At 50.9% G+C, this 27032-nt stretch overlaps 1 protein-coding gene across 1 annotated transcript in view; it reads right to left on the reverse strand.

Annotated features, from left to right (window-relative positions):
* Nucleotides 1-932: 932 nt before the first annotated feature.
* Nucleotides 933-27032, reverse strand: part of LOC116948106 (homeobox protein PKNOX2-like) — a 134750-nt gene continuing 108650 nt past the window's right edge. Inside the window, exons 9-13 of the mRNA XM_032964458.2 lie at nt 20981-21091; nt 14199-14275; nt 12997-13167; nt 10561-10649; nt 933-9408 (exon numbers count right to left, since the gene is read on the reverse strand). Of these exons, the coding sequence (XP_032820349.2) occupies nt 9230-9408; nt 10561-10649; nt 12997-13167; nt 14199-14275; nt 20981-21091 (627 nt within the window). The 3' untranslated portion in view covers nt 933-9229. The remainder of the gene's footprint in view (nt 9409-10560; nt 10650-12996; nt 13168-14198; nt 14276-20980; nt 21092-27032) is intronic.

Consider the following 27032-nt stretch of genomic DNA (forward strand, 5'->3'; position numbering starts at 1 on the left):
TAATTCACGGCTCTGTGAGTTTAATAACTTGAAATATACATTTGTATGGTGTAATTATGCTGTTGTGCCTCCCTCGGTTTGCTACAGTGGTATCTGCCAAAGATGTCTCTTAGAGAACGAATGCAAATACTGGGGAGTTAACGTCTCACGCGTAGCGAAAGTCAGAGATTCTCAGAGTTTATTAAATAGGGGAAATGTATCCTTTACCTTTTGACACCTGTCGTCTGCCATTCTTTTCACCCTGCCCGGTTTGGTAAGTTGCGTAGCGAAACGAAGTCCATGGGCCAAAGCAGAGATCATTGCTACCTAAGGCAGCAAAACGCTTCAGGTGTGTCGATGTATTTGTATGGCTAATGAGTGGCTTATGCGATAGCCCACTCATTTGAGACGGCCGTCACCCAATTTGTGTGCTTGTTGGCCGTGAAGATTTTGAAACCGTTTAAGTCATCCCACGGGTACCGACAATTTGTGGAATATCTGGTCTGGGCCTCACGGACCAAACGGGCAAGTGCAGGACGAGTGTCAGGTCGAAGGATGGTGAGAGTGAGTGTCATCGGAAGAAGGCATGACAGACCAAGGAGGAGTCTGACCAGATCAGCGGAAACCAACGAGTTTTGGGGGTGGAAAGCGCGTTTACCAAAAAACGGAAGCCATTTGAACGATCCACTCCCACGAGATCAGATTCTCACGCTCGCGTTACAAATCGACAAATCAAGACCAGCATGGAGTTTGGTACTTGAAAAGAGTAACAGTGGAGTACTTGCCGTATTTATTTTTATCTGAATCTTAAGGTGGTGGTGGGGGGGGGGGGAGATGCTGGGATTTGCGAACATACCAAGTTACTGAGAGCCATAGCATAGTGAGGGAAAAAAAGTATTTGATCCCCTGCTGATTTTATACGTTTGCCCACTGACAAAGAGATGATCAGTCTATAATTTTAATGGTAGGTTTATTTGAACAGTGAGTGACAGAATAACAAAAAAATCCAGAAAAACGCATGTCAAAAATGTTATAAATTTATTTGCATTTTAATGAGGGAAATAAGTATTTGACCCCCTCTCAATCAGAAAGATTTCTGGCTCCCAGGTGTCTTTTATACAGGTAACGAGCTGAGCTTAGGAGCACACTCTTAAAGGGAGTGCTCCTAATCTCAGCTTGTTACCTGTATAAAAGACACCTGTCCACAGAAGCAATCAATCAATCAGATTCCAAACTCTCCAACATGGCCAAGACCAAAGAGCTCTCCAAGGATGTCAGAGACAAGATTGTAGACCTACACAAGGCTGGAATGGGCTACAAGCCCATAGCCAAGCAGCTTGGTGAGAAGGTGACAACATACTCTATGGTTCTATTCGGAAAAGTCACGTAGGTAAAAAACAAAACAAAAATCACGTTTCGGCCACAACACAAGTGGCCTTCTTCAGGTGAAGGAACAGAACTGTCGGGACGACAGGACTTCAATGACGTCCCGACAGTTCTGTTCCTTCACCTGAAGGCCACTTTTGTTGTGGCCGAAACGTCGTGATTTTTGTTTTTTATTTTTTTACCTACGTGACTTTACCGAATAGAACCAAAGAGTATGGATCCTTGCAGTCACGAAAGCTTCAAATTTAGGTGACAACAGTTGGTGCGATTATTCGCAAATGGAAGATACACAAAAGAACTGTCAATCTCCCTCGGCCTGGGGCTCCATGCAAGATCTCACCTTGTGGAGTTGCAATGATCATGAGAACGGTGAGGAATCAGCCCAGAACTACACGGGAGGATCTTGTCAATGATCTCAAGGCAGCTGGGACCATAATCACCAAGAAAACAATTGGTAACACACTATGACGTGAAGGACTGAAATCCTGCAGCACCCGCAAGGTCCCCCTGCTCAGAAAGCACATATACATGCCCGTCTGAAGTTTGCCAATGAACATCTGAATGATTTAGAGGACAACTGGGTGAAAGTGTTGTGGTCAGATAAGACCAAAATGGAGCTTTGGCATCAACTCAACTCGCCGTGTTTGGAGGAGGAATGCTGCCTATGACCCCAAGAACACCATTCCAACCGTCAAACATGGAGGTGGAAACATTATGCTTTGGGAGTGTTTTTCTGCTAAGGGGACAGGACAACTTCACCGCATCAAAGGCGATGGACGGGGCCATATACCATCAAATGTTGGGTGAGAACCTCCTTCCCTCAGCCAGGGCATTGAAAATGGGTCGTGGATGGGTATTCCAGCATGACAAAGACCCAAAACACACGGCCAAGGCAACAAAGGAGTGGCTCAAGAAGAAGCACATTAAGGTCCTGGAGTGGCCTAGCCAGTCTCCAGACCTTAATCCCATAGAAAATCTGTGGAGGGAGCTGAAGGTTCGAGTTGCCAAACGTCAGCCTCGAAACATTAATGACTTGGAGAAGATCTGCAAAGAGGAGTGGGACAAAATCCCTCCTGAGATGTGTGCAAACCTGGTGGTCAACTACAAGAAACGTCTGACCTCTGTGATTGCAAACAAGAGTTTTGCCACCAAGTACTTAGTCTGGTTTTGCAGAGGGGTCAAATACTTATTTCCCTCATTAAAATGCAAATCAATTTATAACATTTTTAACATGCGTTTTTCTGGATTTTATTGTTGTTATTCTGTCTCTCACTGTTCAAATAAACCTACCATTAAAATTATAGACTGATCGTTTCTTTGTCAGTGGGCAAACGTACAAAATCAGTAGGGGATCAAATACTTTTTTTCCCTCACTGTATACGGGAATTAAATTGGTCAAAATATATATTTACTGCGTATATATGTAAACTTTTGTAAACAAATTTTATTTTACCTTTTTGCACTTTGCAATTTTAAAACTTTACATGCTGCAAGTGCAAAACGCGTTTTTTTATTTTCTTTCGCAAAACTCGATAAGTTTTCACATTTTAAATGTGTGCTTGGAAAATGAGCGTGACACGGGCATCAGGAGATTACTTGTACAGCATATCGAGACAAGTCTCAGAAAACACCAAAACTTTTGACAGCACACCATCGTAAAGCGAACACGAAAATTATTTTTGTAATCGTAAGATCAGCCCACTTACCTTTTTTTCTATTCTGGCTATCGTTTGTCAATGAACAGCAGGCCCAAGTTGGCTCCATGTTAGAGTGCCACTCCACTGCAGAATTTCCTAACCCCACCGCCAAGTAGTGCAAGCAAAAAAAAAACACGCCAACACATTTCTCCGATCACACTTTTTTTTCTGAGCAGAGCACAGCATATTATTTTCTTCCCTCAAAGTTTGCTTAACCTCTCTCCAACGGAACGGGAACCAGACCCCGGTCACTTTGTGCCGATCCTCAGCCTCTTGGGTTTTATTTTCTTCCCTTCATCGTGTGGAGGACTCCTCCGTCGTTTTACGTTTCACGTAGAAAACGAATTCTTACGCCGACTTATCCATTAACATCGCGGTCCAATCGGATGGAATTCCAAAACATCTTTATCAAACAAGGGGAAATGAAATATTTCAAAAGCACAAAGCATTTCGCCTCTCGAATCCACCGTTAATTAACGATACGGACGAACAATCATTTCCATTTAAAAAAAAATTGGTAAAGTTGATCGTATTCTCCACATTGCAACACAATCCGGAAAGACTCTTCCCCAATGTATCTTGGACTAATTTTGAAAATAAAGCGCGTGTGTTTTATATTTCGGGGAGAATGCATGCTACATTGCTACCGGGGGCTCTGCCTTCCAGAGGATGATGGACAAACGCGCCGCTTTAAAATGGGGCGATATCTTATGGAAGATGATTTCGAACGGCCAGCGAGCGGGCGGTCCTTCTGCACCCGGGGCTGGTCACGGATTGAGTTGGAGAAAACGTCTTCAGGGAAGACGATCCTTATAATCAAAATGCGACAGATCTTGCGGGAAGATGATTCTTAACGAGAGTAAAGCGGCACACATCGCCCTGGAAGAGGCAAGTGTCCTTCTCCGGACTATGAGACGCAAGCCCAAAAACGTTTTTACTTAAAAAATTCTGGGAGGGCTTCGGCACAGCCTGCGGCTCTCTTGAACCGCATGCGGCTCTTTAAAAAGGACCGCTTCGTGACCGTCGTTTATTCAGGACCAACGCCTCGTATGCACACGCATTGCGGGTCTTGAAATATAAATATATTTTTTGTTTACCGAATTCGAAAGCAATGTCTCCTCTTGTTATTTTGGTCACCGACTCCCCCCCCCCCCCTTCGCCCGGAGATCGCTACGGCGATTCTGGCTGCGTTGGTTCCATTTGGTGAGCAACGTTGCCCAACTGCGCGTAGTTGGAGAGACGAGGCACTGGGCCCACTGCATTCCCGGTGGCTTTTGCGAATGCCTGGAATCAACAAGGGTGTTGAAGGCCATAGAGGGAGGGAGGGAGAGGGGGTTGTGGCAGCTCCAAGGACAACAAATGAAAAATCGAACCAGACCGCATTGACAGGCGTAACACGCAAAAAGAAAACCATTCACACATTTTTCTACAAACTTAGAAAATTGGCGAGAAAATAAATACTCAACGTAACATCATTGCAAGCCCAACTTAACGACTTATATATGTGTAACAAAAACAAGAACGCTCTCATGTTTCCACGTGTCACACAGTAAATTATAAAAGCGGCAAATTAATCCAATTAAAGCTGTTGAGCTTACACGACTGAGAATTATAACGGCATTGGCAGCTCATGGTGGCCCACGGGGGCAGATGCTGCACATTTGGAAAGTTTTGTTCAATTTGTCTCCATACAAAATGTGATTGTAATAGCACGAGGAAACGTTTTCTGACCACGGGGAAAAGTTGGATTCTGAGACAATGTCTTGAAACACGAATAGCTGTCGACATACCGTACGAGACTGTAGCATGTGGTGGGGGCACAGATTGGGGGTGTGCAGCAAAATACACAACTGTACTGTACTTCTATGCTCCCATTTCCACATGCTCCCCCGCCTTTCACCAACCCGCGCGCCGACCAGTGCGACGAAGCACGTTCACATATTCCCAAAACGTTCACGATGCCGTGACGCCTGACAAAGGAGCTGCATGCACGTACGTGTCTGTAATGGCAGCGCATGAGAAGCTTTGCACACCGATTATCGTGCACAGAAGAGCGACGTTGTCATTCGCGAACTTAAGAAAAACTAAGGGCGCGCACGATCTCGATTTTCCACCCGAGTACTTCGCCACGCTGCCTCTTCGCCGCTGTGTTGCATCGCTCGCCCGCCGCGGTTTTTTTTCGCGTCGTGCCGCCCGTTCCGTCGTTTCGGCGGCGGCGTCCGACGTTTCGCCCCCCCACGCGCCGGGAGCTTCTTCGGCGTCCGAAGCGAAGAAGACGTTCCGGCCTCCCCCCCCCCTCGCCGAGAAGCTCCCCGGCACGCGGAGGAACTGTCGGATGCAACGGCGAAACGAGGGGAGCTCGGCGGCACCGAAAAAAAACACATTGTGGGTCCTTTTTTTTGTTGTTGTTTAAACCAAAAAAGACAAGCGGCTGCTTCGCGCGAGCCTCGCGGGGCAGCACACGAAGCGTCTTCTTGTGCGGACAAAAAAAACACAACAACAAGTGGGTCACAGAAATCTGGCCGTCGCCTGATGAAGCAAATCTGGTTGTTGCCTGATGAAGCTGGTTGTAACTGCTGGCAACACGTCGTACTCAGATTGTAAACGTTGTGGCTTGGCTCCCCAACACGCCGGTGTGTGCTGTACTAGTGACGAATTGGCCACGTTCCGTTTACGTGACAAACCCTTACCAGTTGGCTGTGCCGGGTGGTGGCGGGTTAAACGACGCGTTTATATATTCACGCGATCTGGCCCCCAAAAAAACCTCTGTGATGAATTACGGGCCACGGAATCTCCGTCGGACGCGCCTTGACGCACCGGGCACAGTCACGTCTCGTTTCCAAATGACACCGCAACTTCGCCGCGTAGGGTCTCCCAAGTGACACACGAGCGTCCGCGTGGCGTCAGCGTCGTTTAGTCACGTCAACAACGTTCAGCGGTCGCCACCTCGTCCTTCGCAGTTACAGATGGGACGCAGTTCTGAGAGATCCCATGTTGCTCCCAAAGGGTTCTTCTGAATGCCGCATCATCTTGTGCCAACGTATCTTACACCAGTTATACACACACACATATAAAAAAAAAAGAAACCCCTATGTCTAATTCGTCGTAGAAAAAAGAACCAACAAGCACAGCATGTCACATAGCACATCCCACCACCATAGCATGCATAGTCTCTTCATCCCTTCAGCCGACAGGATGTCAAAATGCGTCTCTCGAAGCTTCCGAGTGCTGGGGGTGGCCACTCGCGCTTTCACAACAGTTCACCCGTGTGAGGGGGGGGGGGGGGGGGGGGCTCGCGCGTCGCTCCTCTCTCTACGTACAGCAAAAGTTGAGAGTTGCGCGGAGGAGTCGTGAGACCCCTCCTCCACTCCCCGCGCGAGTTTAAATCTCACCCACCCCCGCCGCGTCGTTCACGAACGCCGCGAGTTCGAGCGCTTTCTCGGGGAGCGTTCGCGCGAGCTGGCGGACAGGCGTCCGGTCAGGGCGGAGAACGGCGGAAACCGACGGGTCCACTGAACGCGAAGGTCCTCGCAGCCGCTCCTCGCGTTCGTTCCGGTCATGGCCCGCGCGTTTTTCCTCCGGCGCGGATGTCCCGGACGTTTCGGGAGCAGCTTCTTCGGTTCCTGAACTTTAAAAAAAAAAAAGTTCCCCAAGATGGTGCCGTGACGTGGGGCAAAACGCCGGACGTCGTCGCGCCAAACAACACGAAAAGAAACCGGGAAACGCATCGGAGAGAGGCCGTTAAATTGTGGCCTTCCCCCCACAATCCGAGTGTGGTTTTCCAGGTCAGGCTGCAAGTACGCCGACCATTCTTCTCTCGAGCCTTCGCCACGCGCTATTGTGGGTATCTCCACGAGTTAAACTAAACTTCTTTTTTTTTACCAGCTAAGGCCCACTGAGCTATGTAGCTTTTTTTCAGAAGCGACCGGGCCATAAATAATACCTCAACGAAGTAGCCATTCACGTGGACATTTGAATCATTTGGCTGGACCCCGGGGTCCCGCAAAACTCAGGTCAATAATTATTATTATTTTTCAGTCCGCCCACTCGTGATCCCGCAAGGACACCGGACGGACCCCGCCAGGGCTGCTGTTCATTCTTGTGCGTGGCCCCCGTTCAGCAATGACGGCGCCTGTTGGCACCATCACGACGAAGAAGCTCAAGTCGCTCGCCAAGAAGTACTTTTCGATCCCCGCCGATTAACCTCGACTACTCTCCAGCCATCCCGCCCAATCTCGTCGCCGAGTTGGACGACAGCAACGCGCCGCCCGCCCAGACTCGCGCCAGCAGCAGCAGCAGCAGGCGACGATCAACACGATGGGCGCCACCCCACCGGCCAAACGCGAGCCCCGGGGGGCGTCCGCCGCAGTCGCGCGCGGCGACGACGCCCTCCGGTCAGCCGTCGATCCTCGGCTTCTTTGACAAGGCGGGCCAGCCCCCGCAGTGAATTTAACGTGTTTGTGTAATTTTTCACGAAACTTAGTGTCCCGAGTAGCTCTCGACGAGGCCAATCGATTGACACTAGTTTTGTTGTCGGTAAGGCAACAAGACTCGCGTCGCTACGCGGTTTTTCCCACCCCGGGGCAGTGATGGGACCCCGGGGTCCCGCCAATTGCTTCAATTATAGCAGCGTGTCGATTCTAAATGTGGAGGGAAAAACCGGAGGACCTGGAGAAAAATCCACGCGACCACAGGGAGAACATGCAAACTACAAATATACAGTCGTCGGGGTCGGGATTTAAACCCACGACCTCCTGCATACTCGGCGAGGGCGTTAACATCTAGCCACCGCTGCGAGATGTTACCTTCAAGTTGACCTGAAAGGTGCCCGCAGTGGTGTGTCGCGAAAGCTCCAGAGAGGAAATGTTCAACTCGCAGCCTGACCCGGATCACCGCACTTGGACAACCAATTCCGTTTGCCCATGAGCCAAGAAGGTTGGTCGGTACCACCTGAGGTGACAAGTACTACTGGTATCCAGCTGAGCATATGTAAGTATTCTTCATTGCAAGGCCCGCGGGCCACTGGCGGCCCCTGGTGGCCTTTAGTGCGGCCCCTGACGTGCGGCCTCCCGACAACAGACAAATGTGTAAACACACCCCATCATCATCGTGCTGCTGTCAAAACCCCCCAATGGTTTCAAATGGTGTGGCGGCAAACTCGCACTGATGATGTCTCATCAGCGAAAGTGCCCCCCCCCCCCGAAAATGAGTGAAGAACACTGATATACCGTTTGTTTTATATGCAAATGCTTCGTGTTAATATTCCATAGATGTTTTATATATATTAAAACAAATATTCTCCAAAACAATGTTCTCTGTCAAACATACTAGGATACCTCTCCTTAATGACCTTTTTTTTTTAATCATAAACAGCTACCATGGTGACCTTGCTATTAAATGCATTTGTAATCTAGAGATACAACTCTTCACGAAAATCAAAGTCAGCATTTGCCACCCTGAGTGTTACTGAAAAGCCAAATTTGGGCCAATGGCTCAAGGGCTAAGTTCGAACCCACTGCACAACTCCCAAAACATGGGCAAAGGTCACAAGTTCAGGATCATACGCACGGCCAATCAGGCGGCACCCTTTTGTGACCACGTGACATACCTGAGCCAATCAGACTCGTCATAAAAAATATATAAATCATGCACATTATCCTGCATTTCGTTACAGAACATGTTTACAAAGCAACATATTTATAAAGCACAAAAAGCTTGCATGTGATTGATGGAGGAGTCCATTATGTACAAATCAATGGTCAATTCTTCAATGACCACTGTAGCGTGCTTGGTACCTCATAAATGTGTTAAAGATGCTAAACGCTGGGGGTCATGAACCCTCAAACAAAAGAAGCTTCAAACGGTTAATTTTACACACTTTTCTCTCTTGCAATATACATACTTCAAAATGACACTGGCCATCGCCGTGACTACTGCCGAGTAACATCCGGCCGTGATGACATCAGAGCGGCGTCACACTTGCTGGGGCTAATTAGGGAGCCCCCCCCCCCCCCCCCATTTTTTTAAGCTCAAATTTAAATAAACAAAAGTGGAAATAAGGGCCCCCCCCCCCCCGCCGCCGCCACTTCCGTGAGTACTAACTTGACTCGTTGCAGCAATGGGGGGAGTGGGAGGAGTTGGGTGGTGGAGGGCACAGGCAGAGGGCGCTAATCGGGGGACGGACAGCCGGCGAGCGTGAGGTCGTGAGCGGTGCCGCTGCTGCCCTCCTCCTCGTCGTCGTCGTCGGTGCCGTCCTGGGAGTCTTCGGCGCCGTAGCCGACGCTGGAACCCGGGCGTGGGAAGGGGGGCTCGCTCGGGTCGCCCTCCGTGGCGTGCCCGTCGCCACCTGGGCCGGACGCGCCCAGCGGGGGGGGGCCAGAGTGTGCGGCAAAGCATAGGAAGGGGGGTAAGCAAAATCACTCCCAACTTACCAGGCACAAATACTCTTTCTGGTTCTGACTGTGAACCCCGGGAGATGCCCGCAGTTGTGCGTGGCGACAGCTCGAGAGAAGAAACGCTCATCACGCAAAGCACCGACACGGGGGTGGGGGGAAAAAAACAACGCATGGCGTCCACGTGTTGCATCGGCACGCTCTTAGGAATGAAATGATTCGTGGAGAATTGATTATATCTAACGCAGCTTCTCTCCAAGATTCATATTTACGTTTAAGAGTAAACCTGTAAATGTACAGGAGTATCAATTTGCATGGTCATTATCGCTGAAATTTAAATCGATAGATTGAAACATTTTTGTAACCAAGAACTCGTGCGAGACCGCAAGTCTTTTTTTTTTTTTGCAACAGATTGCACACACCAGTGATTAAAATCTATATTATTTATTATCACTATATAAGAGTAAATTATATAGTTCTGCTGCAACCCCAGGGAGGCAACCAAGCACGATGGGGAAGGGAATCGGGATTCGTCATCAGCCATGCTCGATCCAAGGCTGGATGAAGGCCTCCCGAAGCCACCGTTGCATCCCCACAATTCTGCGTTGTAACAATCTAACCGGGGCAATGGCGCGCGAAGTGATGTCATTGCTCCATCTCCCCGGTGCACGCGGTCAGTTCCTTGGCTGCCACTCCGTCACCATTGTAAAGAAATTGGGTTTACGTCGCACGCCTCATGGTACGGCACACCCCAGGGCTGTTTAAATTAAATTAAAATAATAACTTGTCCGCAAAATAAATACACACTTTTGTCTGTACAATAATACAATCATGCAAAGACACCTGCCAACCCATTCCCACTCAAGGATAAACCAATGCAAACAAACGTGCGTTCACATTGGACTTCGAAAGATTCGAGTTGCAGGAGCTGAGAGCGAAACGTTGAAATCGCGGAACGCAGAGGGAGCCCCGCCGGAGGCTGTGTCGGTCCCCAGCGCACGGGAACGGACGTGGGGGCCTGCTGGGTGGTAGTTAACCCCCCCCGCCCCCCCGCCCCCCCGCCCCCAGCCACCCACACCCCCTACGCCCCGCGTCCCCGTCGGTACCGTCAGCGTTCGATCCCGACCGCTGAAGGAGTCTCCTGGCCTCCGCTTCTCCCGTCGCTCCCGTCGACGCCAGCTGCTCCGGCCAGAACCTGGCGGGGGGAAGAGACCGACGTGAAGAGGCAGTGTCGCAGCGTCACGTCGGCAGCCGGTGGTGGTGTGGGCCCCCCAAAGATGCCCCCCCCCCCTCCCCTCCGATAAATTACTTTTGGAGGGACCCCGACTTCCCGCCCGCCCGCCCCCCCCCCACCTCTCTCGATGTATATACTCCCTGTGAGATGACAGAAGAGATACAGACGAGGGATAGAAATGTAGTGAGATGGGAAGGCAGATACAAATGAGACAGATGCGGTAAGATGAGATGCGGACAAGGGAGAGATGAAGTTAGATGAGAGGGATACTGTACATACAAGACAGGGATGAGAGATACATAAATTAGTGTGTGTGTTTATTAGGATTGGAATTTGAGCTTATTTTGTACACTCATATTCTTTTAGGATAACTCGATACTCTACCGTGCTATTATATCATCATACCCTCACTATTTTACCACACTATATTAGAACAAATATTAGAGGGAGGTGAGGGTGGGAGATAGAGGAGGGAGCAAGAGATGGAGAGTAGAGGGGTGGGGGAGAGAGAGTGAAAGGGTATGGCACGGAGAGGAAAGAGAGAGCAAAACGGAAAGAGAGAGACAGAGAGCGAGGGAAAGCGACAACCAAGAGAGATTGACGGGAAAGGGCGAGATGAGAGAATAAGGAAAGCGAGGGCGAAAGGTGAGAGATACGGGGAGAGGGGTGGGGAGAGGGAAGAGGGTCAAAAGCATTGGAGGGACGTGATGGGTCAGAGGAATTAAGAAACGGATAGGAACAGAGACAAAGTGAGAAATAGCGATAAATTGCGATTAATAGCACACAGAAGGCAATTTAAAGGTGGAAAGATACAGGGCTCTTTAAACAAATTAAACCAAAAAAGTTTTGCCGGCTGGCTGGGATGTACGGGTTTGCTAGTTTTGAGAAAAATATAGTTTCTAATTGCTCTTGACAGTTATTCTCCCAGGGTGGGTGTGCAAATTATTTGATCGGCCTCGGGGTTTTGCGGAATTCTCCGTTTTAAAACCTCACCACCCCCATTCCCGCCACCCCCCCCCCTCTGGCCGGCAACGGGCGCCATGCACCGCATTTCAAAGCGAAAGCCGTTATTCCGCGAAGACGTACGGCCGACTTTGCCGACCAGTCCGAAACCCAATGGTGAAAAAAATCCACGGGAATCACGGTCGCATGAAGCGCACGCGATAAAAAACACTTTTTTCTCTGGAGCTCGTAAGCGCGGATGAAATCCTTCCTGCGACCAGTGCATTTCGCAGTACGCGTATATTCTAGTTTAGTAATTTAACCAATTATTTTTCAAGGAAAAATATATACCTCAAGCAAACCGAGCGAGAGAGTCTGCCGTGTCCCGCAAATGATGAACGTGCAGAGGACATCACTCAGAACAATACTGAACGGTACCATATACATGAATAAAAAAACTAGTCCTTCCAGAAATCGTTCACGTAAATAAGTGATTTTTTTTGTCACGTATATACGAGTGTGTGCGAGATATGTTTGGCGGAGCGGTAGTACAGCGGTTAGTGCACTGCGCTACGAACCTGGTGACCCAAGTTCGATTGCTGCTCACTGCCAACACCAGTGACGATTATCTGAACCTGCCTTGGGCCTCCCCTAGGTCAACTCAGCCTCAAATGAGGACAGTACCTGGTCCAGTGTGTAAACATCGCCACTGTGGAGACAAAGGTTGCCGGGCATGGTGCTGGCCACCCACTCCCTCGTGTCCCGTGCCGACCTTCATAGGTGCTCGCTAACAGCACTTGCCTTGGAAGGACACTTATTATTAAATCGACCCAGATGTCTTGGGGCGAGGTCTTACTTTCCGGAGCTTCTCATCATTCGAAGAATTCAGCACAAGAATGAGTCGCTATGCACACGGTAGCCTTCCCCTTCTTCACACGGCCGCAATGGGTGGAGGGCGCCGTGGTAGTCGATAACACGTGGCAGGGTGTGGCTATTCATGAATCCCATGAATGGGTATATTGACCCTTTCCCGATCCGATGATGTACGCGTACATTATATCGGTTTTTCTTCTGATTAGGAATCGGGGGGGGGGGGAACTTTTCTTCCGATTACAGAAGAAAACTGAAGTAAAATAATTTTATTGGTACCGAGGCTCCCACAAGGCCATGCGGGAGGGGCGTGTGGCACAGTTTGGCCCCAGCCAACAAAGGCTGCGGTTGTGTCACTACAGTTTTCTGCGGTGAGTACAATGTTTTGAAAAAATAACGGTGCTATGCCTATCATAATAAAATAAACGCTAACCGCTTGCGCGATCCGAGATTCGGCGGACGTCCCGGAACGGGAAAGGGTTAATCAACCACCCACCTGAGCAGGGCTCTGGGTGCCGCTTTGCCTCTCCTCCCTCTCCCGCACCCGGCGGGACCTCCCTCCGGATTTCCGGTGGCATTCCCGACGGAATTCCCAGCCGGATTGCCACCGCTTGTGTTGCCAGCATCGAGCATCGGCTGCAGGATCCGTCGGCGAGCGTTGATGAACCTGCCGCCGACGGGAGGTTGGGGGTTCAGGTCGGGGCGTCGCGCGTCCACGTAGAACGACGGCGGGTGGAGGGGGAGAGCAAAGTTGGAGATACCGGCGATTCAGGAAAAGTGAGTGGAGGGGGGGGCTCAGGCAGAACGCGTTGCTGTGGGGGGACGGGGGGGGGGGGAGTAATGGCCGGTGGTCGGGACGGACGACGGGGTGGTGGCCACACGATGGAAGACGCGCCCGTGGGGGCGGACGATGGAGCGGTCGGATCAGCTCGTGCCCAGGACCTCGGCTTTCAAAGGCCTCCATCCAGCAGTGGCTTTACCACGGCGGACGACCACAGATGCAATGCGCACCCTCACGCTTGATTATCACCAAATGAATACGTTCTGGAGCGCAGTCTTTTGGCTGATTGAAGGATCAAATGTGTGTGGGGCGTATGCGTTGCAAGAGGGGGTAACGCGCGATTTGTGGAGGATCCTGCTGGGCCGCTGGAGGCAGCCACCTGCCACAATGAGCAGACCTTCTGCCAGCAAACCTTCCACACTTAGTTAACTATAGTTTAAATATTTAAACTATTTTCATTGTACCAGGTAAGGCCGACTGAGCTATACAGCTCTTTTTCAGAAGCGACGTGGCCACATATTATAGCTCAACTAAGTGGCTTATCGTGTTGAAACTTATAGCAGCCAAATATAAAAAAAACGCACGTTGATTCTCAATGTGGAGCGAAAAACTGGAGGATCCGGAGAAAAATCCACGTGACCACAGGGAGAGAGACACCGCAACCTCTAAATATACAGCAAGGGGTCAGGGTTCGGGATCGAAGCCACGACCTGCTGTATACCAGGCGAGGTAGTTCACATCTCGCCACCGTAGCGGCATGGTTTACAACAACTTGACGTGGACTCAAAGTACACCTAGCCTGGCACAGGCGAAGTCAAACTCTCTCGTTCGTCTCGACCACTGGCCGTCGGGGTGACGGTTCACGTAGTGGTCAATGACGACGACCCGATGTTGTGTGTTGCGATTGTGGAATTCACCAGTTGTTGACCTGGAGGAGGGTGAGATTCGTCTGGGCGGCAATCTGCCTCTTCTCGTCCTCTGTGGGGTATGGGTGCTGAGAAAACGGCAAAGACAAATATCCCCCACATAGGTTACAAAGGCTTTTGGGGCAAGTGCTGTTAGCAAACACCTTCGAAGGCCGGCAGGACGTACGAGCGTATGGGTGGCCAACACCACACCCGGCTGCCTTCGTCTGCCCAGTAGCGATGTTTACACAACTGCACCAGGTACTCATTTAAGGCGGAGTCGACCTAGGGGAGGCCCAGGACCGGTTTAAATATTCAACACTATTATTGGTCACGAGCGGGAATCGAACTTGGTGTCGCCGGGTTCGCAGCGCAGTTCACTAACCACTTCACTCCCGTTGCTGACAGCTCGCACACACATAAAGACAAAGAAAAGATCCCCCGCATAGCCTTAACAGACTGTAGGGGCAAGTGCTGTTACCGAGCAGCACCTATAAAGGCCGGCATGGCACACGAGGGGGTGGGGTGGCCAACACCACGCCCGGCCGCCTTTGTCTCCCTGGTGGCGATGTTTACACATCGCACCAGGTACTTATTTGAGGCTGAGTCGACCTAGGGGAGGCCCAGGACATGTTCAGATAATCATCACTGATGTTGGCCGTGAGTGGGAATCGAATCCGGGTCGCCAGGTTCATAGCGCAGCGTAGCGCTAACCGCTACACCACCGCTCCCACTAATACACAAGCAGACGCATACCGGACAGATATATAAAATGCACCGTTCAAGTTGAAGTGCTCGCTTGAACAATTTCTGTTCGATAACATTGGTCAGAAAAGCCAAAAGATAGGCTGATGGTCTCTACTATGATTTTTTTTATATAGGTGAATATGCATGGTAAAGTTCCACTTATGTTTGCTTATGGGCATATATGAACACAGTGGATACAAGTTGAAATTATTAAGTTTTAAATCAAATTAAACTTCGGTTTAAAAAAAAATAAACGCAAAACATTTTAACGCGGTCACAGCAATGCAACAAAGATGGGCTCACTGCATCGCACGCTTGCAGATACGCTTCTGCGGCCGTCTGGAACGCTCTTCCTTCCAATATTAGGAAGCCATTGGAGCTTTGCACTTTTACATCATCCAGATCGACAAACTAATTGCTTTAGAACTGCTTTTTGTGTTTAGTTTGTTGTCCTTCACCTCCGCACCTCAGTGCCCGATTAAGCTAGTGCGGGGCCTGTAGGATATGTTATAAAGGGGCCATATATATAAAAAATTTAACACAAATTTTTTACTTGCATAGTAAAGTAATTGTATTTTTTCATTTACTACACAGCCAGATAATACGACAAATCGCTAACCTTAAACACCCAGTCGTTCATAAAAGTTGAAGGTGGTATAGTACTATAGTAAGAGCATGTGCAGAATCATTGCACCGGAATTGACAGCTTGAAAGCATTTAGTGCGGGGGCCCTTGAAAGTACTGGGCCCGTAGCATGTGTAGCTACTTTTGCTACTAGGATAATCCGGCACTGCCGCACCTCCAATCAAGCACGGTTTGGCTACCTTACGGTGCGAAAGAGGTGAACGTACATGCAACACAAATACATTAGGAAGCCACTGGAGCTACGTACTTTTAAATAATCCAGATTGACAAAGCCATTTCTTTAAACTGCGTTTTGGGTTTAATTTGTGAGTCCTTCACCCCCCCCTCCCCCCCAATCTCCCTAACGTCCAATTAAGCACGGTTTGGCTACGTACGGTGCGAAAGAAGTTCAACATTGTGCAAGTACACGCGTGCCAAAAATGTCGTTCTCGTCGCAAGGAATACGGCACACGGAGGGGCGCCGCCGCGTGGCCACTGCCCGCCAATGCCAAGCCCTGGGGGTCGCGATTCCGCGACTCGAGTGGCAAACCAGCAGAGGGCAGTGCTACCCCGGGGGAGACGGCAAACACGAGCCCCATCTCCTCCTGCTACTCCTGCTGCAGCTGATGCCTCTCTCTCTCTCAATACGGCATGGTTTACAACACAAATAAGCAATCAATAAGCCCCCCCAATCCCCACCCCATATCTGTTCCACTTTGGAATGTCCTCTCCCACCGTCTCCTCTCCAAAGCTCTTATAACAACAATAATAAAAGCCGTACTCAAATTCGAGAAACGTGTCAACGCTGATCGAGGTGGGAGGACGGGGGAGGAAGGAGGCATTTTCCCCGCAAGCACGCAACGTTGGATCAACGTTGGCATGTGGTTTTCTATGTTTCAGTGGGTCGGCACTCTCGCTTGCAAGCTGGCCCGGCCATCAGTGACGAGGTGGGGGTACCCACACTTTACCCCCGTCGCGTGCCGGTCGACCGACCGTGGAGCGAACAGATTTGGTACCGCGTGGGCGGACGAATCGTACCGGCAACCTCTGCATTGCAAGTCTGGCGTGGTGCCCATTGCAACCACGACAAGACGAATTGATTAGCAACTATAAATATATATAGGACGCCGCGGTGGCTCGGAGATGTTAACTAGCTCGCATGGTATACAAGAGGTCGTGGCTTCGATACCGACCCGGACGCCTGCTGTATATTTGGAGTTTGCATGTCTCTCTCTCATCATCATCAATGTGGCGAGATGTTAAATACCTCGCCTAGTATGGATGAGGTCGTGGCTTCAATCCCGACCCTGGCGTCTGCTGTATATTCGGAGTTTGCGTGTCTCTCTCTCTCTCTCTCCCCGTGGATTTTGCTCCAGGGTCCTCGGGTTACCAGATTTAGAATCAACGTGTGTTCATCGAGTATTTGGCCGAGATCAATTTCCACGTGATAAGCCACTTCGTTGAGACACCATTTGTGGCCACGTCGCTTCTGAAAAAAGCTCTATAGCTGAGTGACCCTTACACTGGTAAAAAAAATACACATCCATGTCTAAGTTGTAAATCCAGCTGCTGGCTCAGAACACATTGAGTAATTGTACATTTCCCATAATATTTTAAAGCGCAAATGAATGGGGTTTTTCTTTCCTATGTTGAATGGACAATTGTTCTAAGTAAAGTACATTTTCTTCCCATGATTAAAATAAAAACGTGCTTTCTTTTTACGCCCCAAATCTGACAAGCGGGGAAAGTGTGCCAATATGATGCCATTCATTCGTTAGTTTTTTGTTGTTCTTCCCTTTATCTTATCGTATAAAATGCTTGAACCATTAACCTCGGATTAATTGAGACATTTCCTCCAAAATAATTCGCCTATTAGGAAATGGTAACAATTTCTATCCAAACTTCGCTGTCACTTCACGGAACAGGGAACACATTCATGTGGACACTGTGATGAATGGCAACTACGGTACACAAAATACCTTTCTGGACATTCCCTCCGCTAACTCCCTCGATTTATTCCCATCCCGCCTTCGCAGACGCACTTAATTTTAAGCGCTATTTCCATTTACGTTGAATTATTTCGTTTTTGAGGGTTGGTTTTAGTTGGTGCGAGCCCGCACGCTTTTTTGTTTTTCGCTGCATACAGCCGCCTTGTGACCCTCCGGATGAAAGGCGCTTTAGAAGTGTAAATTATTATTATTATGATCGTTAACACGTACGACAGGGGCATTTGTTTCGTGCAAACGGCACTTGCTCCTCGCACGGAAAAGTTTCGTCCAAGCAAATCGCCTGCAGACAGCGTTTGCGATACGAGGCTCGTCGGGGTGTTTCTTCGCTCGACGATGCTACGGCTAACGGAATCATGACAATGCGCAAAAAAAGCCAAGGCCAGCCGCCGTGGCGTGAACGTATTTTGCACGCCGCCGTCTTGCAAACGCGACGGCGGCGGCGGAGGAGTCACAGCAACCGCACCGGCAATGCGCGGCGATTCGTTGTGATTACAGCGCAAGTTAACAACCACAGCCACCCCCCCCCCCCCCGCGCAATGCCGCTCTGTTCAAAACACGCATTTTATTAACGATTTATCTGAAAGAATCGGCACGCCACTGTGCTGTAGCCAAAACCAGGCGCTTCATTATATATGTAAATGTTCTGTTCTCTCCGGGGGAAGCCAGGCAAAAGATTCGGAGAAGAGGGAAGAGGAGGAGGAGGAGGGGGAGTAGGAGGGAGTGGGGGATGGGGTGGGGTGAGATGTGATGGGGGGGGGGAGAGAGACAGAGCACTTGGCAAACGCACAATGCCACAAACAACACATTAGAGTTAATTAAAATCACAAACCATGCACGGCCCGGCACGGCACGCTTTCTCAGCTGTTACAAACACACATTATGCTTTGCGATGTCTACTGAGCTGGTAAATGAAATAACAAATGTCTTAATTGCACCCTCGTCATTTTGCCGGCGACGGCGTAATTTGCGAAACCGCCGCGCCGTAAACTCCCACGCCACCTCGCGCCGTCGATCTTGACACGGCCGTCATCGCGGTCACTCGATCAACATTGCGCGCTCACACGCATCGTCTTAATGTTCACTGTTCAAGAGCTTTTTTTTATTTTTACTTGCGTGCTCGACGACGACGACGACGACACACACACACAAAACACCGGGGGGCAATGTGTTGTCGTACAACCTTCCTCAACCAAACATGGCCGAATAAGAGAAGCAGACGTGCCAAATTTTTTTTTTATCGCTTTCAGCAAACGCGCGACAACGCTGGTTGCAGCTACCGCCGAAACGTCGTTTTGGGTTCGGTCTCTGGCAGTTCCGCCGTGCTGAAGCAACGCAAACTGGCGCGTCAGTTCACGCGACGGCGTTGATTCATTGGCACATGTTGGGTGGAGGAGGGTGTATGACACACGTTGCATTTTGCGCGATCCGACACGAACAATGTATGACGAACGAATGTGCGTTTTCGCTCTTAAAACACCACCCGGCGCCTCCGTTTCAAGTCAGCCAGCGTGTGACTGTGCACGTGATTATTTTTGTTTTAGTCACGTGCACGTGACCTAGCAGAGACCCTCTCCTTTAAGTTGACAGATGTGTCAGAAAAAAACAAATGGCAAATACGAAGCACAATCGTCAAGACACCGCCCTAAAGGGGGGAAAAAAAACATAATTTTTGTGGAGAGCTCCTTCTTTAAGTCTGTGCGATGAATAAGGGCCATTGCATGAAACGTTGCCCATTGAGGATTTATTGTGCGTGCTTGTGACGCAGTTTTGTTTTTGTATCATTTCGTCCGAAAAAACAGGGAAATGTTTCAAAAGGCAGCAAGGCCATCACTTTGAATGAATGCAGATCACGTAAAAAAATGCAACATCTCAATTTATTTTTTGTTTGTAAAAAGAAAAAAAAACCCACCAACAAAAGAATAATGTAAGGATCCTTGCTCACTTTCATCTCTCTCCGCCCTCAAAAACAAAAACAGTAACAACTTAAAAATGAAGGCGGCCGGATGAAGCAAACAAAATGAAACTTCACAGGCAACGGAGAGCCAAAATATCCCTCTGTTCAACGGGCACGGATCACTCGGGAAAGAGGTGATGCATCATCTACGTCTCGAAGAACACAAGCACAGCACATGCTTTTCTGGATTTCCTTTCTAAACTCAGCAATATTTCAAACTGAATACTTTTTTTTATTTTACCAAGTGAAGGCACACAGAGCTGTATAGCTCTTTTTCAGAAGCGTCCTGGCCACAAATGATAGCCCAGCCAAAAACTTATCCGCACCTCCGATTAACACGATTGGCTACGTACGGTGCGAAAGGAGTGCCACGTGCATACATCATGTAGAAATGTATAGCAGCCAAATACTCTAAATGCGTGACGTTGATTCTTCCAGATGGAGGGAAAAACCGGAGGAGCCAGAGAAAAATCCACATGACCACAGGGAGAGAGAGAACATGCAAACTCCAAATATACAGCTGGCATCAAGGGTTGGGATCGAACCCACGGCGTCATGCAAACCAGGCGAGGTAGTTAAACATCTCGCACATTCATGCCCCCCCCCACACCGCCCCCCCCAACTCTCTCCCTCCTTCACCTGCGTCGGCATTCCCGACGGCTTGACCTCACACCGTGGCTACCCGCCGCCCTTCCCTCTACGCCATCGCTTCTCGAGCCGTGGGTCACCGGCCCCTCGGAGCCTCTCACAAAGAGCGGGACGGGAACGGACGCACGCAGACTGCCGGCGTGGCATGGCGGGGTCACGAAGCCCGGGGTTTGCTATTCCACCGCACAAGCCGCCCCCCCCCCCCCCCCCCGTGCCACCCAAGTGGTGTACGACTCGCGGGCGCGTGGAGGCGACGCCGTCCACGCTGCCCGCACGAGTTGCACCGACTGACATCAACGTGGCTGTCCGCCTGACGAAGCTGGTTGTAATTACTGGCGAAATGTGGCTTGGCTCTCCAACACGCCGGTGTTGCTGTACTAGTGACGAATTGGTCACGTTCTGTTTACGTGACAAACCTTTAACCAATTGGCTGTGTCGGGTGGTGGCGGGTTTGACTACGCATTTATATTCACGCGACCTAACCCAGAAAACACCTGCATTATGGATGACGTTACACGGCACTGCACGCACATTGCAACACCCCTCACCGCCACGCCCCTAGCCTAGCTTGGGCCAGATTCAGATGCGTTTGAGTCCACCGTCGCACGGCTCCAGCTCGGCTCGGCTCGGCAAATAGCCGGTGGCGGGGAAAACAACCGGCCGTGGTGCGCCGGCCCCCCCGCGCTGCCTCGGATGCGGCAGGCGGGGGAGAAAAAAAAAAAACCGCGTGTACGTAAGGTGCGGCCCGAATACGCGAGCGAGTCCCCGCCGGAGCCGGCGGCGGAGGATAGAGGGTAGGGGGGTTGCCTCACCACAATGTGCTGGAAGAGCCAGGAGCGCATGATGCCCGTGGCGTGCTTGGGCAGCACTCCGCGCTTGCTCTTCATCTTGCGGTCGTCGCTCTCCGAGAGATCGCACTCCGCCTGCGTGCCCACCCACGCACGCACACACGCGCAGCAGGGACAACAACCCCCCCCCACCACGGGCGACCACGGCTTGTTAGCAGGGCCGAGCAACCGGCGGCGGCGCTGCTTCGCTCGTCCGCTGGTCCAGCGCCGTGGAGACGGTGAGGGATCGGTGGAACGCACTCACGCGCGAAAACTCCCGATCCCGCAGGCGTCGAGGTCGCCATCGCCAGGTTTGCAAGCGTAGGGCGACCCAGGCGATGCACATCCCAAGATAGGACCGCAGAGCTTAAGCAATTGTCGGCGCTTTTGTCCGTGGCTTCCAGCGCCTCCGAATAAATGTCTCCCACCGAGAGTGAACGAAAACTGTGCACGTTACAAATGCTAATCTTTTTCTATTTTTTTTCTATCGCTGATCGTTAAGAAACAACTGTTAAGGGCCGGCACGGCACACGGACAAAGACAAACATCCCCCGTATAGCCTTAACAAACTGTTGGGGCAAGTGCCGTTAGCAAGCACCTGTGAAGGCCGGCACGGCACACGAGGGGGTGGGTGGCCAGCACCACGCCCTGGCGGCCTTTGACTACCCGGTGGCGATGTTTACACACCGCACCAGGTACTCATTTGAGGCCGAGTCAGCCCAGGGGAAGCCCAGGACCGGTTCAGATAATCGTCACTGGTGTTGGCCATGAGCGGGAATTGAACTCTGGTCGCCGCATTCATAGCGGACCACAAGTACCGCTACACACCCGCTCCCCAAACCCACACACTCATGCGCGCGGATCGTGGGGAGGTAAACATTGTATTTACTCAATGCTGGGTGTTTTGGACAAGTACGGTGTGCGATGTGGGATGGGATGCTGGCCTGCTCGACGTGGCCCGAAGTTACGCGCCCGCACCAAAAACTGCCCGCAAGATCCTGGAACACGGGAATTAAACGAGGACACTAATCCCGACGGTGACGTCCGCACGTGGAGTCAGCGCGGCGCTTCAAGGCCGACCGCTCGGTCTGAGGGCCGGCCTTAAAGAGATATGCGCCAAAATCGAGCCGATCCTTCCGCGTTCCGAAATAAGCCGGCCGGGGATTTGGAATGAGCGCGGCGAAATGTCAGAAACGGGCCCCGCTTTAGACGGGCCCGCCTTCGCGCAGATTAACGGCACACAACGGCTAGCGGAGCGCGCGAAAAGCAAAAAGAGAAGACGACTTGTCTTGTCGGCGGTCAAAGACGACGTTGGGGGGGGAGTGGGGGGGGGGACATCAAAGGCCCCTCTCGGCTGCACGTCGTCTCGCGCCGACGGGAAATGTTTAGATTCCGATGAAAATTCCCGAGCGGAGCACCCTGCCGGTCGGCCGCCTTCAAAGCCGGAGCTATTCCTAGCACGCGGGGGGGGGGGGGACCGTGTTTGTTGTAGAATTAACTCCTTTTGCGGGCCCAAAAAACGCGGCCGTGATGTTTTTTTTTTCCGAGGAGCGCCTTGCGTTGCCGTCCGTCACCGTTTGTCCGTTCAGGCCGCGGGATTGACGTTCCTGCGACGGTCGAAATCCGTGACGACGTTCCCCCGTGGCTGATGGCGAGACGGGGGCCCCGTGAAGGAATCTTAAGCGAGTGCCAGTATTTTATTCTCATTCTACGTGACTTTACCGAAAGAACCAAAGAAGATGAATCCTTGCAGTCATGAAAGCTTTAAATCGAAATTTGAGTGCCAGTAAGGCTGTGTGTTTTGTTCGGTTGTTAAAATAAAAAAAAGTGAATTGGTAATAAAGGCGATGGTGGTGAAGTATGCTGTACAGACTTAACAAGTCGCGTGAGGGATGGCTTAACCCACCGCAGCCGAAATGCCCAGAAAGCACGAGCAACGAGAATGCCTGCCCCCACGGTGCCCCCACGGTGCCCCCACGGTGCCATTACAGTCCAAAAAAACTCAACACGTCCGTCAAAACCACAGCCGTGAAGAGGAAAGATTTACACACGATAGACAAGACGTCGGTCAATGATCCTTCTTCATAGCAGGTAATAACAAAATAACTTTCTTTACCGAGAAGGTAAATTGCCCAAAATATGACCCATTATATATTTTGTTCCTCTTGAGGGGAGCGTAATTGACAATCGGTTTCGTGTCGTTGCTAACACTGCTTGCGCACCACGGCCAAAGCGAGTGTGACAGGGCTTTCCATTACAGATCAAGACATTTTATTTCGGCACTTGAATCACGCATTGTACTTTCACCGTCATTGCTCTTTGTCGACTAGAATAACATTCTCACGGACTCATCACGTGATAACAGAAGCTGGATTTTTTTTTTTACCCGCAGAAACGTAAGAAAAAGCAACCTTGAAAATGTCGACTCGGCCTTGCCTTCTTCGGCGAAGGGAGAAATAAATGTCGCCTAATCGAAACCGTGTACAATCACCGATGCGACAACTTTTCAAATCGGTGACACAATATCCTCGGCAGACGATATAATCAAAGTCGTGCTCAGGATTTGTCGGTTTTCGCCGTTGAGAGCTTTCATTGCTCCAGGAGGTCGTCGGCACCTCTCAGTGACAACGCGGCCTTGGCCAACCGCCACGCGAGATTAAACCACGAGTGGAGTGGGCCCGTCGTCTCACCGATGGGCTCCTTCGTCGCGTTCTCCGCATTCACAAAAAAAATAGGAGGGAACTCGCCCAACCAAACTCGTGAATTCGTTAGACACGGGCGCGACGCCACTTCAACGGTACGTTATGTATGTACGTTGAACTTCTTTTGCACTGTACATAGCCAACCGTGCTTAATATCTATCTTTATTCTACCAGGTAAGGCCCACTTAGCTATGTAGCTCTTTTTCAGAAGCAACCTGGCTATCACAAATGATAGCCCGATGAGGTGACTTATCACGTGGAAATTTATAGCAGCCAAATACTCCAAATTGCACGTTGATTCTAAACGTGGAGAGGAAAATAAAACGGAGGATCCGGAGAAAAATGCACGCGACCACGGGGAGAACACGCAAACTCCAAAAATACAGGCGTCAGGGTCGGGATGGAACCCACGACCTCCTGCATACCAGGCGAGGTAGTTAACATCTCACTACCCTGGCGCCCCTAATCAAAGGTGCGATGGCCGAGAAATCCCGTCGCCGCTAGGCCCCTCGCCTTTCGTGATTTACCACTGCCGCGTTCGTAAAAAAAACGGGCTGTGTCCGGGTGACCGTACGCAAATGGAACCGAGTCCACGCTCTGCCGCGGTGGAATGGCGAGCCGCCACAGCAATAGCAATCCAGAGGTCGTCGGTTCGGTCTGATCTCCCGGCGGGCCAGTTGAAACCGTTGGGGTTTCACCACCCCCCTCCCTGCCCCGACAACTCTTCCCCAATCTCTGTCCATAACGCAAATGGGTACACCGCCGGGGGAGTTGAAACGTGAAGGTCACGTGTGGTGTCTGACCACCATGGAAGAGTCGGCTCTCCAGTTGAGTGGTGCGAGCGAGTGATCGCAGGGATGCAACTCAATCTGTGCCCCTTAACACCGAGCCCAAAACTATAAATACACATTCACAAAATAATGAATAAAAACTCGTTTGTTTGTTTTTCCCGTAAAAGCGTCACGTTGATGCAGAGCCGCACGCTCGGGTGCGAAAAACCTGCATCTTAAATGGCACTACGTGGGAGGGGTGGCCAATTATCACCTAATTAATGACCCTTAATCAAGCCTGTCAACACGAGTCGGACGAGCGGCCCGCTGTTACGAACTCTGTTGCCACGTTCCTGCGGCTACCGCCGCCGCCGCCTCCGTGGGAATTTTACGGCGCATCTTGGACGGGATTGTGTCGACGCCCGTGGCAACGGCTCGGTTCATGAATTTTTGTATCTATTTTATTTATATAGAAATGCGACTCGCGCATGGTCATCAGGAGCTGGGTTACCGCGAGTCACCCGACCCCACAGGGAACCGGGGGGATGGGGTTAAGAGTGCAGCAAAATGGGAAAAAATGCTGAAACGGGAAGTTAAAAACGGCGACGCTATCGTAATTTGCACCTGTGCAAGCCCCGCAGCAGCAGCAGCAACAGTGCTTGTGGGAGCGCGGGCGACGGTAATTAGCGGGGGATGTCTGACGCTCCCCGTCAAGAGCGGCGAACTTGGATCTCCAAGACTCCGTTTTCCCAGTTCCTCCGTGCCACGCGCAACGGCCTCTCCCCGGCTTCACTTAACCACGCGGATTACTACTCTCCAGCCACTTGCGAAGGAGAATTTCTGTTCCTGAGCGTTGCAATTAACGTGACGAAATCCCCCCCCCACCCTTCCTCTTCTTGTACGGAAAGCATAAAGTAATCATCGTAATTGCTTACCGACTCCTACTTGGCAAGCTCATTAAAACGCATTATTCTCTCGCGGGCTCTTCTTTCACTCTCTCGCTCTCGACGCAACCGGCCGTTGATAAGGGCGTAGTGTGGCGCTAAGCTTGGCACAGCGCTCCACGTTGACATCATAGCCGCAACAGGTACTCATTTTAGGCCAAGTCAACCTATAGATCAGCTGCCACTGATTTTTGTGCCAGGGATTAAAACTGGAACGCTGCGCTCTTTATGGCAGTCCACAAACGGCAGACAGTTGGGGCAAGTGCTGTGAGCGAGCGCGGATGAAGGTCGGCATGGCACACACGAGGGGTGGGAGGCCAGACGGCCGGACTATCCCCAGTGCTCACGTTTATACACCGCACCGGGGCTGGTTCGAATATTCGCCGCTGTTATAAATCGCGAGCGGGAATCAAACTCGGGTCGCCGGCTTTTTGTGTGCAGTGCCGCAAACCATTGCTCCACCGCTCTTCAAACACACATGCACATTCGCGTACGTATGTACGCACACACGGAGCAATACGCACACAGATACGGAGCAACACTAATAAGTCCGCATAGCTCAAAGAAGCACTCGTTCGATACAACGGTCAACACGACACCGGAAAGATCCAGTGCTCAAGCGCGATCATTTCCTCGCAGAGTCAGAGTCTGGGCATTAAAACGTTCATCACGGAGGGACAGGGCACCCGTGCCAGCGGTTGCCTGGAGACCGAACGCCTGCCATTCTAACACTAATGAAAAGCCGCGATCGGGAAATCTCGGGGATTTGGGGCTAAAATCTCGCGTAATTAAAGGTCCTGCACCCACAGTGACCTCCCCAGTTTCGGCAATAAAAACGTGCGAGAATATATTCTTCGCGCTTTGCGAGTTCGGTAAATTAATATCGGCGAGGGTTTATTAGGGCAATAAGGCTGGGGGGGGGGGACGCGGTTATGAAAATTGACGACGACCGAGGACGCCAAAAAACAAAGGCGTCGACGGGACGCCGGCAGGGGTAAGTGGCCTCTAACAGCGGGATTTTGATTGTTTAGTTTAATTAATGGAAGATTGACACGGGCTCAATCAGAAACAACAAATCCAGCCACCGCCAAGTTGGGCTGGGCTAATTATCGCCGGCAGAGTCGCTTCGTCGTTCCGAACGCGTGGCGGAGGAGGTGGGGGGGCAGTGGATCGCAGGAGCCGGTATTAAAAGCGCGACACCGCAGGGGCACCAATCAGCAGCACGCGACGAGCGTGCCCCGCTGCTCTTTTTAAAAAATAATAATTATTATTGTTGTTGTTGTTACGAGGACAGCGTTATTGATTTTTTTTTTACCCAGGGAAAGCATCGCCGAATCTCCGGACTCGTTTTTCGGGAGGGCCTTGCGAAAGCGTGTCGCCGCAGGGGACGGCGGTCGGCGCGCGCCTTTTCTAAACGGAGGCAACTTTTTTTTTTTCTCTCTCCCATATTCGGCAAAACTCGGACCGCGACGCCGGCACGCGGCTTCTACCCTCGTACGGAACGACGTCGCGGCACCCGCGGTGAAGCGGACAATGCGGCGCGCGTTGGTTAACGCGCGCCGCACGCAGGACGAATGTGGCACACAGCAGATGTGTGGATGAGTAACTTCAAAACAAACTC

The sequence above is a fragment of the Petromyzon marinus genome, chromosome 32 (genome assembly GCF_048934315.1).
Source record: "Petromyzon marinus isolate PM22_M1 ecotype Great Lakes invasive population chromosome 32, UKy_Petmar_22M1.pri1.0, whole genome shotgun sequence".
Classification (NCBI taxonomy): Eukaryota; Metazoa; Chordata; class Hyperoartia; order Petromyzontiformes; family Petromyzontidae; genus Petromyzon; species Petromyzon marinus.